Below are 12,225 nucleotides of genomic sequence, written 5' to 3'. Positions count from 1 at the left end.
AACAATAAGAAAGTCATCCAACAATTTCAAAACAAAGTACAAAGACTAATTGTCAAAGCGCCTTGGTATTGTAGATGTGCTGATATAGAGCGTGATCTAGGCGTAAACTCGGTTAACGCAGAAATACTAAAAATTGCAACAGCACATAGTGCAAGATTGCTACAGCATTGTAACGAAGAAGTGGTTATGTTAACTTCTAGTGATGGACCACCAAGACGACTCAAACGCCTCAAACCCAGCGATCTTTCAAATTAGCCAATACTCTCATAGTAGTTTTGGTTTTCATATAGTTTTTAAGTCCTATTCAAGTTGCTTGTTAGTCCTTTCTTTTATTTGAACTAGTTGCAATGTATAAACAAAATAAAAAAAAAAAAATTTAAAAAGAGTGATAGGCGAAACTAAATTGACATTTGAAGAAATGATTACTTTGCTATCACAGATTGAAGCAATACTGAATTCACGACCTTTATGTGCGATAGATAGTGAAAGCGATATAGACGTTTTAACGCCTGGCAATTTTTTAATAGGATGTCCAATAATAGATTGTCCTGAAGCAATTAATGATAACCAAATAGGTTCATTAGATAGATGGAAATTAATACAAAAACTTAAAAAAGACTTTTGGAAACGATGGGAAAGCGAATATGTTGTAATGTTGCAACAACGCATGAAATGGAAAACCAAACAGGCTAATCTCGTACAAGGACAAATAGTTATTATTAAAAATGAAGAAACTCATCCAGCCAAATGGCCATTAGGAAAAATTATTGAAACTCATCCGGGAAAGGATGGAAATATAAGAGTTGTAACTCTAAAATTACAAAATGGCATACTTAAACGGCCCGTTCACAAATTATGCTCACTGGAGGTAACAAACAGCAGTAGAGCAGAGGAAGCAAATCATGTGACAAGTTTGCTGACTTCGAGAATAACAAAAAATACTGCAACCTCAGAACGACCGAGTAAGTCTAGCAAATTGATGATGTGGTTCTTAACGATACTCATGCTAGCAACACAAACTAAGTCATTATACATTAATGATACATCTAAATCAGGAGCTTCAGTAACTAAACTAAAAAATAATACAGCAATATATTTGGAACCGATTAGTAAAATGGGCATAATATTATTATATTATATTCAAAATGGAATTTAATAGTCTATTACGAATTAGGTACTTATTATGATCGGATGCATAAAATACAAGAATTTATTAACAGACTTGAAAATCAATGCAAAATATTGACCTATTACGAAGATGCCTGCATAATGATTACTGCAACTTTAAATGACAAATATAATAGTCTTAAAGCAAATAATGAATTGTTTATGAAAAAACAAAATAGAAAAAAGCGAGCACCATTCGAATTCGTTGGTTCAATTCACCAAATATTATTCGGAATTATGGATGCTGATGACGGAGAAAATATGGAATCAAATATTAGAAATATTTTCGACAACCAAAAAGATATAGCAAAATTGTTTTAAAGGCAGACATCGGTAGTTGATTCTACCATAAATATATTAAAAAAAAACAACAGATGAAGTTAACCGTAATTTAATAAATCTTATAACGAACTAATAAAAGATCAAAATGCTGAACGAATGACCTTGATGTTTCAAATATTAACCATTTCAATAGGAATAGTTATGGACGAATGTGAAGAAATCCAAACTTCAATAATTAATCTTCTAATTGACATAAATCATGGTCGCATAAATCCAAAACTATTAAAGCCTTCGCAACTTAATAAAGAAATTGAATTTATTAGAAACAAACTACCACACAAATTAATACTACCTGGAAGACAATCGGGTAACGAATTAAAAGAAATTTATAAATCGATGACTGCTAAAGGTTTAATTGTTGATTCGGCTAGTCATAAACCTAGGAATTCCCTTAATATCGTATGAACCGTCAAACGTATATAAATTAAATCCACTTCCAATAAATTACAAAGGGAATATGATTATTCCAGAAATAAAGGCAGAATATTTAATATACAAGTTTGATTTGAATCAATATTCACTTATAAACCAAGTAGATCTAGATAAATGTTCTACTAACTCAGAGAATCATTACCAATGTCCTGGAAATTTAGCTTGGAAATCAGCGACGGATAATTCATGTGAAGTAGCAGCTTTAAAACAATTAGAAAATGAAGCATGTGATTTCAAACCTTCTACAAATGAAAACGTTTGGATAAAATTATCTTCTCAAAATCGGTGGCTTTACAAATTATTTAGCAAAGCAATGATATATCTAGAATGTGATAATAATCAAGAAATGCATATAGAAATCCCTAGTCAAGACATTATGACAATAAGAGAAGGATGCACAGTCCGGCATGAAGGAGTAACTGTAACAGCATCTCATCACATACAATCTGAAATTAAAAAAGAATTGCTATCCTCTTCTTGGGTTAAAGATATTGAAGATATTCCAGAACTACAAATAAAACCTTTTGATTCAACATTAATAAACAATACCAAAGATATCGTACATCTTAAACAACAAATAGAACTCCTCAAAACAGAAAATATAAAATTAAAAGGTATAAATTTTCATCACGTAAGTGGTCACGTTTCGCTAACATTAGTTTTGATAATAGCATTAATCATTACTATTTTATATATGTATAAGATCCAAATGTGTTACAAGAACTGTGACTGTTCCATTTGAACTTCCAGTTAGACATAATTAAAAATATTAATAATAAAACATAATATACAAGTAAAGTTAAGATACAACTTTGGCCCTGGCAGAATGTTCATAAAGATATGAACATGAAAGTTTTGTAACCTTAAGATAGAATTATATATACAAAATTATATTTTTGACACAACTACATTAATACATAAAAATATACATGTAAACAATAAATTAAATAAAAGTATATACAGTCCACTAAATGTCAAGTGCAATGGTAAGCAACAAAATTGTAATATGAGACTTGCTCATAAAAATGTGAAAATCATTGCACATAAAAGAAAAAACTCATAAATTAGAGTATACATAATACTAATATTAAAATACAAAATATACATACTCGAAATATTAATGCACACAAGCAACAGATAAGAAAGTATCAAGCGTGTGTACGTATGTGTATAAGTGCGTTAGATGCACTAATCTAAAAAACTATAAAATATCAATGCGTTGGTATCTGAAAAATGCAATAAAAATATAATACATATTTACACATGTGTATGCACACTAAGCATACACACATATACACATATACATAGTTAAAAAATTAGAATTAAGAAATGTATTGAGGGAAGAAATTTTAATAAAGAAAACCAGAGTCAAAAGTGAACTCTCACAGTACAGACTTAAGCAAAGACTGACTTAATCTGTACAGCAGTTGAGCAGTGCATTGCATTAAATTACACTCGTAATAACCCCCGATAATCGGGGGACTCCGTTATTTAAAATGAAAAAAGTAAAAAACATTTTTTTTTATAAAAACTCAATTTATTCAAGTACTTCATGGAAAACTACATTCGTAGTGGTTTTATTTTGGTCGTAAGTCTTAACTTTGATATCTTGAGAAGATCGTACTCGACTCAATGCGACATACAGCTGGCCATGCGTAAAACAATCCTCCTTGAGGAAAACACCAACTCTTGCTAGAGTCTGCCCTTGAGATTTGTTTATTGTTATTGCGAATGCTACAATTATTGGAAATTGGCGACGCTTTAAAATAAAAGGAAATGTTGATTCGCTGGGCTGTAAATTTATACGGGGCAATAAAATTTGTTTCCCTTGTGATTCACCGGTTAAAATTTCGAACTCCGAACAATTACAATGTAATGCTTTTACTATCAAGCGAGTCCCATTGACCAACCCTTCATATGTATTAAGATTGCGAATTAACATCACAACTGTTCCAACCTTAAGCCTTAACTCATGAGGCGCTACTCCACTGAAATTAAGGGAGTTTAGAAATTCTGTAGGGAATCCGACATGCTCTTGAGGATCTTCAGAAACTACAGTATCCACGCTATAATATACCCTTTCTTCACCGGGCAACATATTTACTATTTCACTATTTATTATCGTACAGTGATCATTTTTTGGACACAAAATTGCCCGATCCTTCAAATGGTTCTGACTAATAACACCAGACTGAGGCTGAAATACCCAATCCACTAAATTTTCATTTAGCAAAAATATCTCTTCTGGTATATTGATTTTCGACTCTGGAGAGAGCTCTCGACCTTCTCCAACACGCAAAAGAAAACTGTTGTATAAGGATTCTTTAGAACGCATATTCGTTGAGAGTTTGAGACACCTAAAAAATTTCCCAAGTGAACACCGTTTCAAACCATTACCAACTATAGCGGCGCGTGAGCTTTTGGGCACCACAGGAAGAACTTGCCTGAAATCACCACCTAATAAAATAACCTTTCCACCAAAAGGTATTTCATTTTGGTGAATATCACGTAATAATCGATCTAAGCAAAAGTAGCATGCTAATTCGGCGAGCATTGCGATTTTCTTCTCTGGCCCTCTGTTCCTCTTCGCGTTCAACCTGCGCCATATGCTTATTGAAAAATCTCAAGCGTTTTTGAGATGCGAAAAAATATAACTGGGAATGCGCGAATAATTAAAAGCCTAATTGCCTGTCACGAGAAAAAGATTCCGACAAATGAAAAGGAGACGTCCGTTCGATTTCACGTTTTTTAATGCAATGCTTCAATTGTTCCGTTCTTGGAGTTGCTTAGCCTAATCTTAAAACTAACGGCTTAAGCTAGTGGTAATGTAAATACAAGGGGTAAGTAATTATCTTTCGTTAAATATTGTAATAGAATTAAGGTAAGTAATAAATGGAGGTAACATAAATGTATTATTAAGGTAAGTATGATATTTTGTGCAATTCAATATTTATAAGTTCAATAATAATTTTATATTTCATTCTTTTTTTTTGAGTTTAGATTTAGATTTAGATTTACAAAAGATGTCGCTTGGCGCACACCGGCCACCTTGACAGGATCAGGTTCCTTCAACATCCATTGGAAGTAAGGCTAATTTGTGGATGGGGCGCTTAATCGTGCCCGCCTTCGTTGTTATGTCTGCGACTCGCACCTTGCCGTCTTGACCTTCGACGGTTGCGACGACTCGTCCTGTTACCCACTGCTGCGGTGGTGTGTTGTCTTCGTGTACGAGGACGAGGTCGCCGGGCTGCAGATTCCGTTTCGGGTGTAACCATTTGGTGCGCTCCTGAAGACCCGTCAGGTATGTTTTGGACCACTGTCGCCAAAACTGTTGCTTGAGACAACAAACAAGTTGCCATCTCTCGCTACCTGTGCTGGTGGGAGTGATCGCAGGGAGCACCCTATTAAGAGATGCGCCGGAGTTAACGCTTCGCCATCGTTGGGGTCCTGGTTCAGAGGTGTTAGGGGCCTAGAATTGAGGATTGCTTCCACTTCGGCCAGCAGTGTTGATAGCTCCTCTACCGTGAGGAGCACGTTGCCGATTGCGCGAACGATTAGATGTTTGGCGGACTTCACCGCGGCCTCCCATAATCCGCCGAAGTGCGGCTCCCGCGGTGGTATAAAGGTGAAGCTGAACCCTTCGTCTGCGGCGAATCCCTTCAATTCCGTTGCCTGGGCCAGAAACGCCTCTTTCAGCTCGCGCAGCTTGCGATCGGCGCCGACGAAGTTGGTTGCGTTGTCGCTGAACATCTTCTGGGGCATTCCTCGGCGACCAATGAACCTTTTTAGGGCGAAAGTAAATGAATTAGTTGACAGGTCTGAAACTAATTCTAAATGAACTGCTTTGGAAGTAAAGCAAACGAAAACTGCAATATATGTTTTTACGGGTGGTCGACCGCGTATTTTTCGTAGTGCTCGAAGTCTTTCGACTGGCAAATTTCCCATTATTTGGTTTTGCAACTTCGGCTTGTAATGAAAACAATGTATACAGTTTCTTACGGTTCCACTGCAAGCTTCTCGGGCATTAATTAGCCATATGCGTTTTTGAAGAAGCGCAACCAACGCTTTAGCCCCAGCGTGTGATTTCGAATGTGCAGGAACCGTAAATATGTTATAACGAAGTGCGAACTTTTATTTAATAGGCGGCCTCCTACTCGGATTAATTTGAACGACAGCGACATATCCGAGTACTCATGCAAAAATGGGTTGAGTTTTTGCAAGTTTGCGGGTAGGGTGGTGCCTTTATGCAATTTTTGAATAACATCCGAAAAGTCTGAATGTTGGACCACCTGTGCAATTTTTAGAAAGCTCAAGTTTAGCTCTTCTGAAGTCAGATCTTGGCCCCTGCAGGATTTTGGTGGTCGCCTGATCCATCGTAGTATATATGCGACAACACGAAGCAATTTTTTATGAGAAGAGAATTTTTCAATAAGGTCCAATATTGAATTTTTCTCAGCAGTCGAAATTAATGTAAATGTAGTTTTCTTCTTTTCTAATGCTTCGTATTCTGGTGAGAGCTGGAAGTGGTTATTAATTGGCCATAAAGTAGGGTCTTCTAGGAGGAACTGTGGACCGCTAAACCATATTGAATTATTCAATTCGTCCACGTTACAACCCCGAGACACTTGATCCGCAGGATTTTGTTTCGTTGGCACATGTCGCCAATGTACTTTGTCAGTCAACTCTTGGATTTCGGACACTCTGTTTGCGACGAAGGTTTGTAGTGAAGATGGATGTGTTTTAATCCAATGTAAAACGATTTCAGAGTCTGTCCAAAATGTAATATTTTCGAAATGTCGACTCAACATAGGCGCTACTCTTGACCATAATTTCGGAAGAAGATGGGCTGCCGAGAGCTCAAGACGCGGAAGAGATTTGGTCTTCAGCGGAGCCACTCTAGACTTTGCAGTAAGCAGCATGCATTTAATACCTATCACTAGCGGATTCGCTTCGTATGTATATGCAGCATCCGCACGCCCTTATTGAGGCGTCGGAGAAGCCATGTATTTGGCAGATGGCACTCGACTCAACGTTTACGTAACGAGGAATGCTTATCGATGAGAGCTGCATTAGGTTGGCTTTAAAGTTCTGCCAGCTAGTGTCAAGGCGCAATGGAATCGACTCATCCCAATCTAGTTTTTGGATCCAAAGCTCTTGCAATAAGATTTTTGCTTTGGTAACTAGTGGGGCTAGTAATCCAAGAGGATCAAAAAGGCGAGCAGAAACTGACAATATGTTTCGTTTAGTGGCTTGCAGATCATTAAAATTGTCATCTAAAACAAAGCGAAACAAATCCTCTTTCGGCAACCAATGGATTCCTAAAGTTTTAGTGGAGTTTTTGTCATTGAAACTTAATGACTTTTCAGTGCAATCACTGTCGAAAAAATTAGGGTGGTTCGAAAACCATTTCGTTAAGGTGAATCCGGCCGAGTTTAATATTTTAATTACCTCACTTTTCAAAAGATCTAGACTCAAAATTTTCTGACCCTGTTAATAAATCATCAACGTAAAAGTCTCTTTTGATGGCCAATGAACCGAGTGGATATTTCATCGTATTTGCATCACTGAGCATTTGCAAACACCGTGTTGCGGGAAATGGAGCAGGCGCAGTGCCGTATGTTACGGTGTTAAGACGAAAAATTTGAATTTGCTCAGAAGGATGCTCTCTCCACACAATAAGTTGACAATTTCTGTCTTCTTCAAGCATAATTATTTGACGGTACATTTTAGTAATGTCCGCTGTTAGTGCATACTTATGTAATCGAAAACGAAGAAGAGTTGAATATAATTTTTCTTGGATGGTTGGACCTACCATCAAAAGTTCATTCAACGCTATTTGAGTTGAAGATCGACTCGAGGCATCAAATACAACACGTAATTTGGTTGTTGCGCTCTCGGGCCTTAAAACGCATTGATGCGGAATGAAGTAGTGTGGCTCACTCGGGATCTTATTGTTCGTTGGGCTCATGTGACCCAATGCTCTATATTCATTCATAAAGTCCAGATACATTTTGCGAAGTTCTGGATCTTTTAATGTCCTTCTCTCCAGGGCCTGAAACCGCCGTACTGCGGTTTCATAGGAGTGACCGAGTAACTTACGGTAAGCATTAAAAGGCATTCTTACTTGAAGCCGTCCTGAAGGCAATACTTGAGTTGTATTTACGAAAAAGTTTTCACACTCTTGTTGCTCTGGTGTGAATTTGCTGCCATTTGATTCTGAAGGTAATTCTTCAAGAGCCCAAAATTTTTGGACTACTGAATCTATTGGCGTGAAGTCTTCTTCAGCTTGGCATAGTGTGCTATGTAATCTGGGAGGAGAACTTATATTAAAGGCGTATTTGCCAGATACAATCCATCCTAAAAGGGTTTTCTGAAAAGTTGGTTGGTTGGGACCATTTCTAATTTGGCCAACAGCTAAAAGCTCGAAAAAGCAGCAGCGGCGTTGATGGCAGCAGCGGTTTGATGGTAGCAGCGACGATAGCAGCAGCGGCGTTGTGGTAGCAGCGAATAATGGCAGCGGCGAGTGATGATAGCAGCGACTAATGGCAGCAGCGACTGATGGCAGCAGCGACTGATGGCAGCAGCGATGTGATGGAGTTGACGTAGCAAAATTGGACACTTGGCGACACTATATATTTACGGGGTTTGGTAGCGGCACTGGAAGCGGTAAGTATTTAATAGCGGTCCTTCACTCTTACGGCTCAAAAAGCGGTATTTTGTTGCGGTAGTGTTTAAGGGCACTTCACGGTTAACTTTTAATTTTTTTGTCAGACGGCACTTTTACACAATGCATGTATATAATTAATTTTTTTTGTTTTTACTTTTAGCCGAGTCTATTTCGAACCACTTGGTGTTATTAACGTGAAACACACTGTACCGCACCTTCTTCACGTTACGTATACGCGTATATATGTATGAAAGTAGAGTACCGTTTTTTTCTAATTTTTTCACACTCCACTTTACGTGTAGATGTATGAATGTAAATTATGCTTGTCACTTAGCATTTTCTTTTTGTGTATGTATGTATATAAGTATTTAATACTTTTCACGCCACTTTTTCTTTTTGTTATCACTTTAGTTATGTATTTTATGTTTTATAATTATTTTTCCTCTTTTGTGTTTCAGGTATCACTGCACTTAACCACTTTTAGTATATGTTCCAATTATATGTACATATGTATTTGTATTTTTCTTTTGGTATCTTTTTGATTTCTTTATAATATATATTTGTTTTTAGGTGTTGTTTTTCTTTTTTTTTTATGTTTAATTTATTTCCACCTCACTTTCACGAAATGCCGAAACCGAACGAATTGACAGGCAATTAGCACGAAATTATTTAATAAACGAAAACGAAAGTAATGAAATATATACTAAGCTCACGCACTTAGTCCCTGCTCGGGCGCCATGAAAAATCTCAAGCGTTTTTGAGATGCGAAAAAATATGTACTGGGAATGCGCGAATAAATTAAAGCCTAATTGCCTGTCACGAGAAAAAGATTCCGACAAATGAAAAGGAGACGTCCGTTCGATTTCACGTTTTTTAATGCAATGCTTCAATTGTTCCGTTCTTGGAGTTGCTTAGCCTAAATCTTAAAACTAACGGCTTAAGCTAGTGGTAATGTAAATACAAGGGGTAAGTAATTATCTTTCGTTAAATATTGTAATAGAATTAAGGTAAGTAATAAATGAAGGTAAGATAAATGTATTATTAAGATAAGCATGATATTTTGTGCAATTCAATATTTATAAGTTCAATAATAATTTTATATTTCATTCTTTTTTTTTTGAGTTTAGATTTAGATTTAGATTTACAAAAGATGTCGCTTGGCGCAACACTTATACTCATTTGCCAAGGGGTTAACATTTGAAAGCATTTCGTGGATTTCTCCATGTATTCGGAAGCAATATGGTCCGCGCCCTGTAGGCTCCGCAATTTTCGCTTCGAATGATGCAAAAGCAAACGAACTATTTAGCTGCCGAATATTCTCCAAATAGTGTCCCCGCCAAGAGCTCAAATCATTTTCTAACACAGCTTTCAAAAACTCAGGTACACGTAATTCTTGAAGTTTAACTTTTCTGCCATGACAACATGTCGTAAAGCCATTTCTTACCTAGTAACAATTTCAACCAAATATTAAGACAATAACACCCCTATTCTGTGCTTTTGACAAATTAATAAAATATTGACAATTAACTCAAATATTTAACAAGCGAGAAAAATTTTGGTATTCTGTGGCAATCTTGATAAAAGTAAAAGCTTCAATTCGTAAAGCTTTCCCCACACGTATGGTGAAAAAATAATGTAAATAGAAAACAGCTGATTTCTATTCAAATTATTCGTTAAAATGGACAATTCTGCAACGTAAGTTTCCAAATTTTAATTATTAACAAAATTTATAATTTAACTTTTACTTTTATAGTAAACCCAAGCACGATAGAGCTACGCACGAGCAGCTGGAGGCATATGTGTTGTTTTGCCAAGCACACCCAGAAATTAGTACGGGGAAAAATTGCCAAAGACACCTCAACGGATGAAGGAGTTGTGGCAACAGCTGGCAGAAACAACTTAATTCGTGCAGAGGACCAATACGAAGTGCTGCAAAATGGAAAGAGGTAACATTTTAGTTTATTTTTCGTTTATTTATTATATTGTGTTAATTTATAGACGTTAGGCGTTTGGAAAAGCCAACTGCGCACTCGAGCAAGGCGGTTGAAAATGACTCAAAGGCTCACAGGTAGAGGTCCAAGTTCCAAGCCGATGACGGACTTCGAAGAAATGGCTTTGTCGACATTTGGCTCGGCCGCTGTAGATGGGATGCAAAATGTGCAAAGCCTAGGTTTAACGCCAATTGAGCAAACAGATGAATGCGCAATTTCATCACCCACGGGTAGTCCTCACCAATTATGCAGTCAGGTAGATGCAAGCCCAAATCCCGAACACCATACAGCAAGCCCAACGTCACCATCTACGTATCCTAGCTTGGAAAACCAGGTAAGTTTTCATTATGATATAATTATAAAATTAATATATGTATAATTTTTTTTGCAATTTCTTATTACGTTTTTTTCTTTTAAGGATGCTTCAACTTCGGAGCTATCACGAAGTGCACGAAACAAGCTTATCAGCACTTTGATAGCTGATATTCCAAAAAGGAATGCTGCTGAGGTAGAGAGGAGACGGGAGCATCGGGAAATGATGCAGGCCATTCAAGGCCTAACTAGTTCTATAACAGAACTTACAAAATCGTTTACTAGTAATAAAAAATAATATCTAAAGTTGAATTAAAATTGAAATAACGTATGTGTAATATTTTTATTTAATTAATATTTATTGAATTAATTAAGTTTGGTTTTTTGTTTTATAATAGAATAAAAAAAATGGAAGGGAAATTTCAATTTGTTTTCTTTTAACAAAAAGGATAAATAAATAAACAAATAATGGAAGTAAGTAGTGTATTTCAAAAGTCGAATTGTGAGAACATTTATATACTTATGTACATAAGTATATGGATTGGCTTCTGTATATATGTATATAACTAAAGAGTTGATATATATCTTGATCTTGTTCTTTCACCTTCGCGCATGTACTGTGAAGAGTTATAATCATTAATTGGAGAATCAAAGTCTTCTGCAACCCCGTCATCTATTTCGTTGAACGTAATGCCTGCTTTCGTCATTATATTATGCAATATAACGCAAGTACTAACAAACAAAGCGGAAGTTTCGTGTGAATAATGTAGAACTCGGTGCTTCAATAAACATCTGAAGCGAGATTTTAAAACACCAAATGCTCTCTCTATGCAGTTTCTTGCAGAACCATGGAATTTGTTGTATTTTTGCTCTTTATGGGTATTAGGTGTTCCCACTGGTGTTAAAAGCCACGGTTCTAGAGGATAACCTTGATCGCCAAGAAGCCAAGATTCCCTCCGTTGTTTCTCAGACGTATTAGTATGCTGACGAATGAGATGTTCTGGTAGGTCAGAAGTTGCCCAAATTCCAGAGTCATGTGTTGCACCCGGAAATTTAGCATTGACAAATGTAAAACATAATCGGTGATCGCAAACCTAAAAAACGATACATTCAAAAATTGCATTGGCATATATGTATGTATGTATGTGCATGCAAAAACAAAACTTACTGCTTCAACATTGATACCGTAGAATCCTTTTCTATTTAAATATAAATTAAGAGGACGTTCGACATTATTTGATGGTGGAGCAATGATAGCAATATGCGTGCAGTCAATTGCTCATATGGTGCTTTTTATTCCAAATTTTCTAAAAA

At 36.3% G+C, this 12,225-nt stretch overlaps 1 protein-coding gene and 1 pseudogene across 1 annotated transcript; one reads left to right on the top strand and one right to left on the bottom strand.

The window, feature by feature from the left end:
• Positions 1–4,999: 4,999 nt before the first annotated feature.
• On the bottom strand, positions 5,000–5,691 carry LOC120781814. Its single transcript, XM_040114032.1, has 2 exons — positions 5,311–5,691; positions 5,000–5,257 (listed from the first exon to the last, which is right to left on the bottom strand). The coding sequence occupies exons 1-2, from the start codon at positions 5,689–5,691 to the stop codon at positions 5,000–5,002; spliced, it is 639 nt and encodes a 212-aa protein (XP_039969966.1).
• A 4,491-nt stretch (positions 5,692–10,182) lies between these two features.
• Positions 10,183–11,209, top strand: LOC120781813 (annotated as a pseudogene).
• The last annotated feature ends 1,016 nt before the right edge of the window (positions 11,210–12,225 follow it).

The sequence above is a fragment of the Bactrocera tryoni genome, unplaced genomic scaffold (genome assembly GCF_016617805.1).
Source record: "Bactrocera tryoni isolate S06 unplaced genomic scaffold, CSIRO_BtryS06_freeze2 scaffold_7, whole genome shotgun sequence".
NCBI lineage: Eukaryota > Metazoa > Arthropoda > Insecta > Diptera > Tephritidae > Bactrocera > Bactrocera tryoni.
The sequence above is the reverse complement of the archived record's forward strand: the minus strand, read 5'-3'. Positions and strand labels throughout refer to the sequence as shown.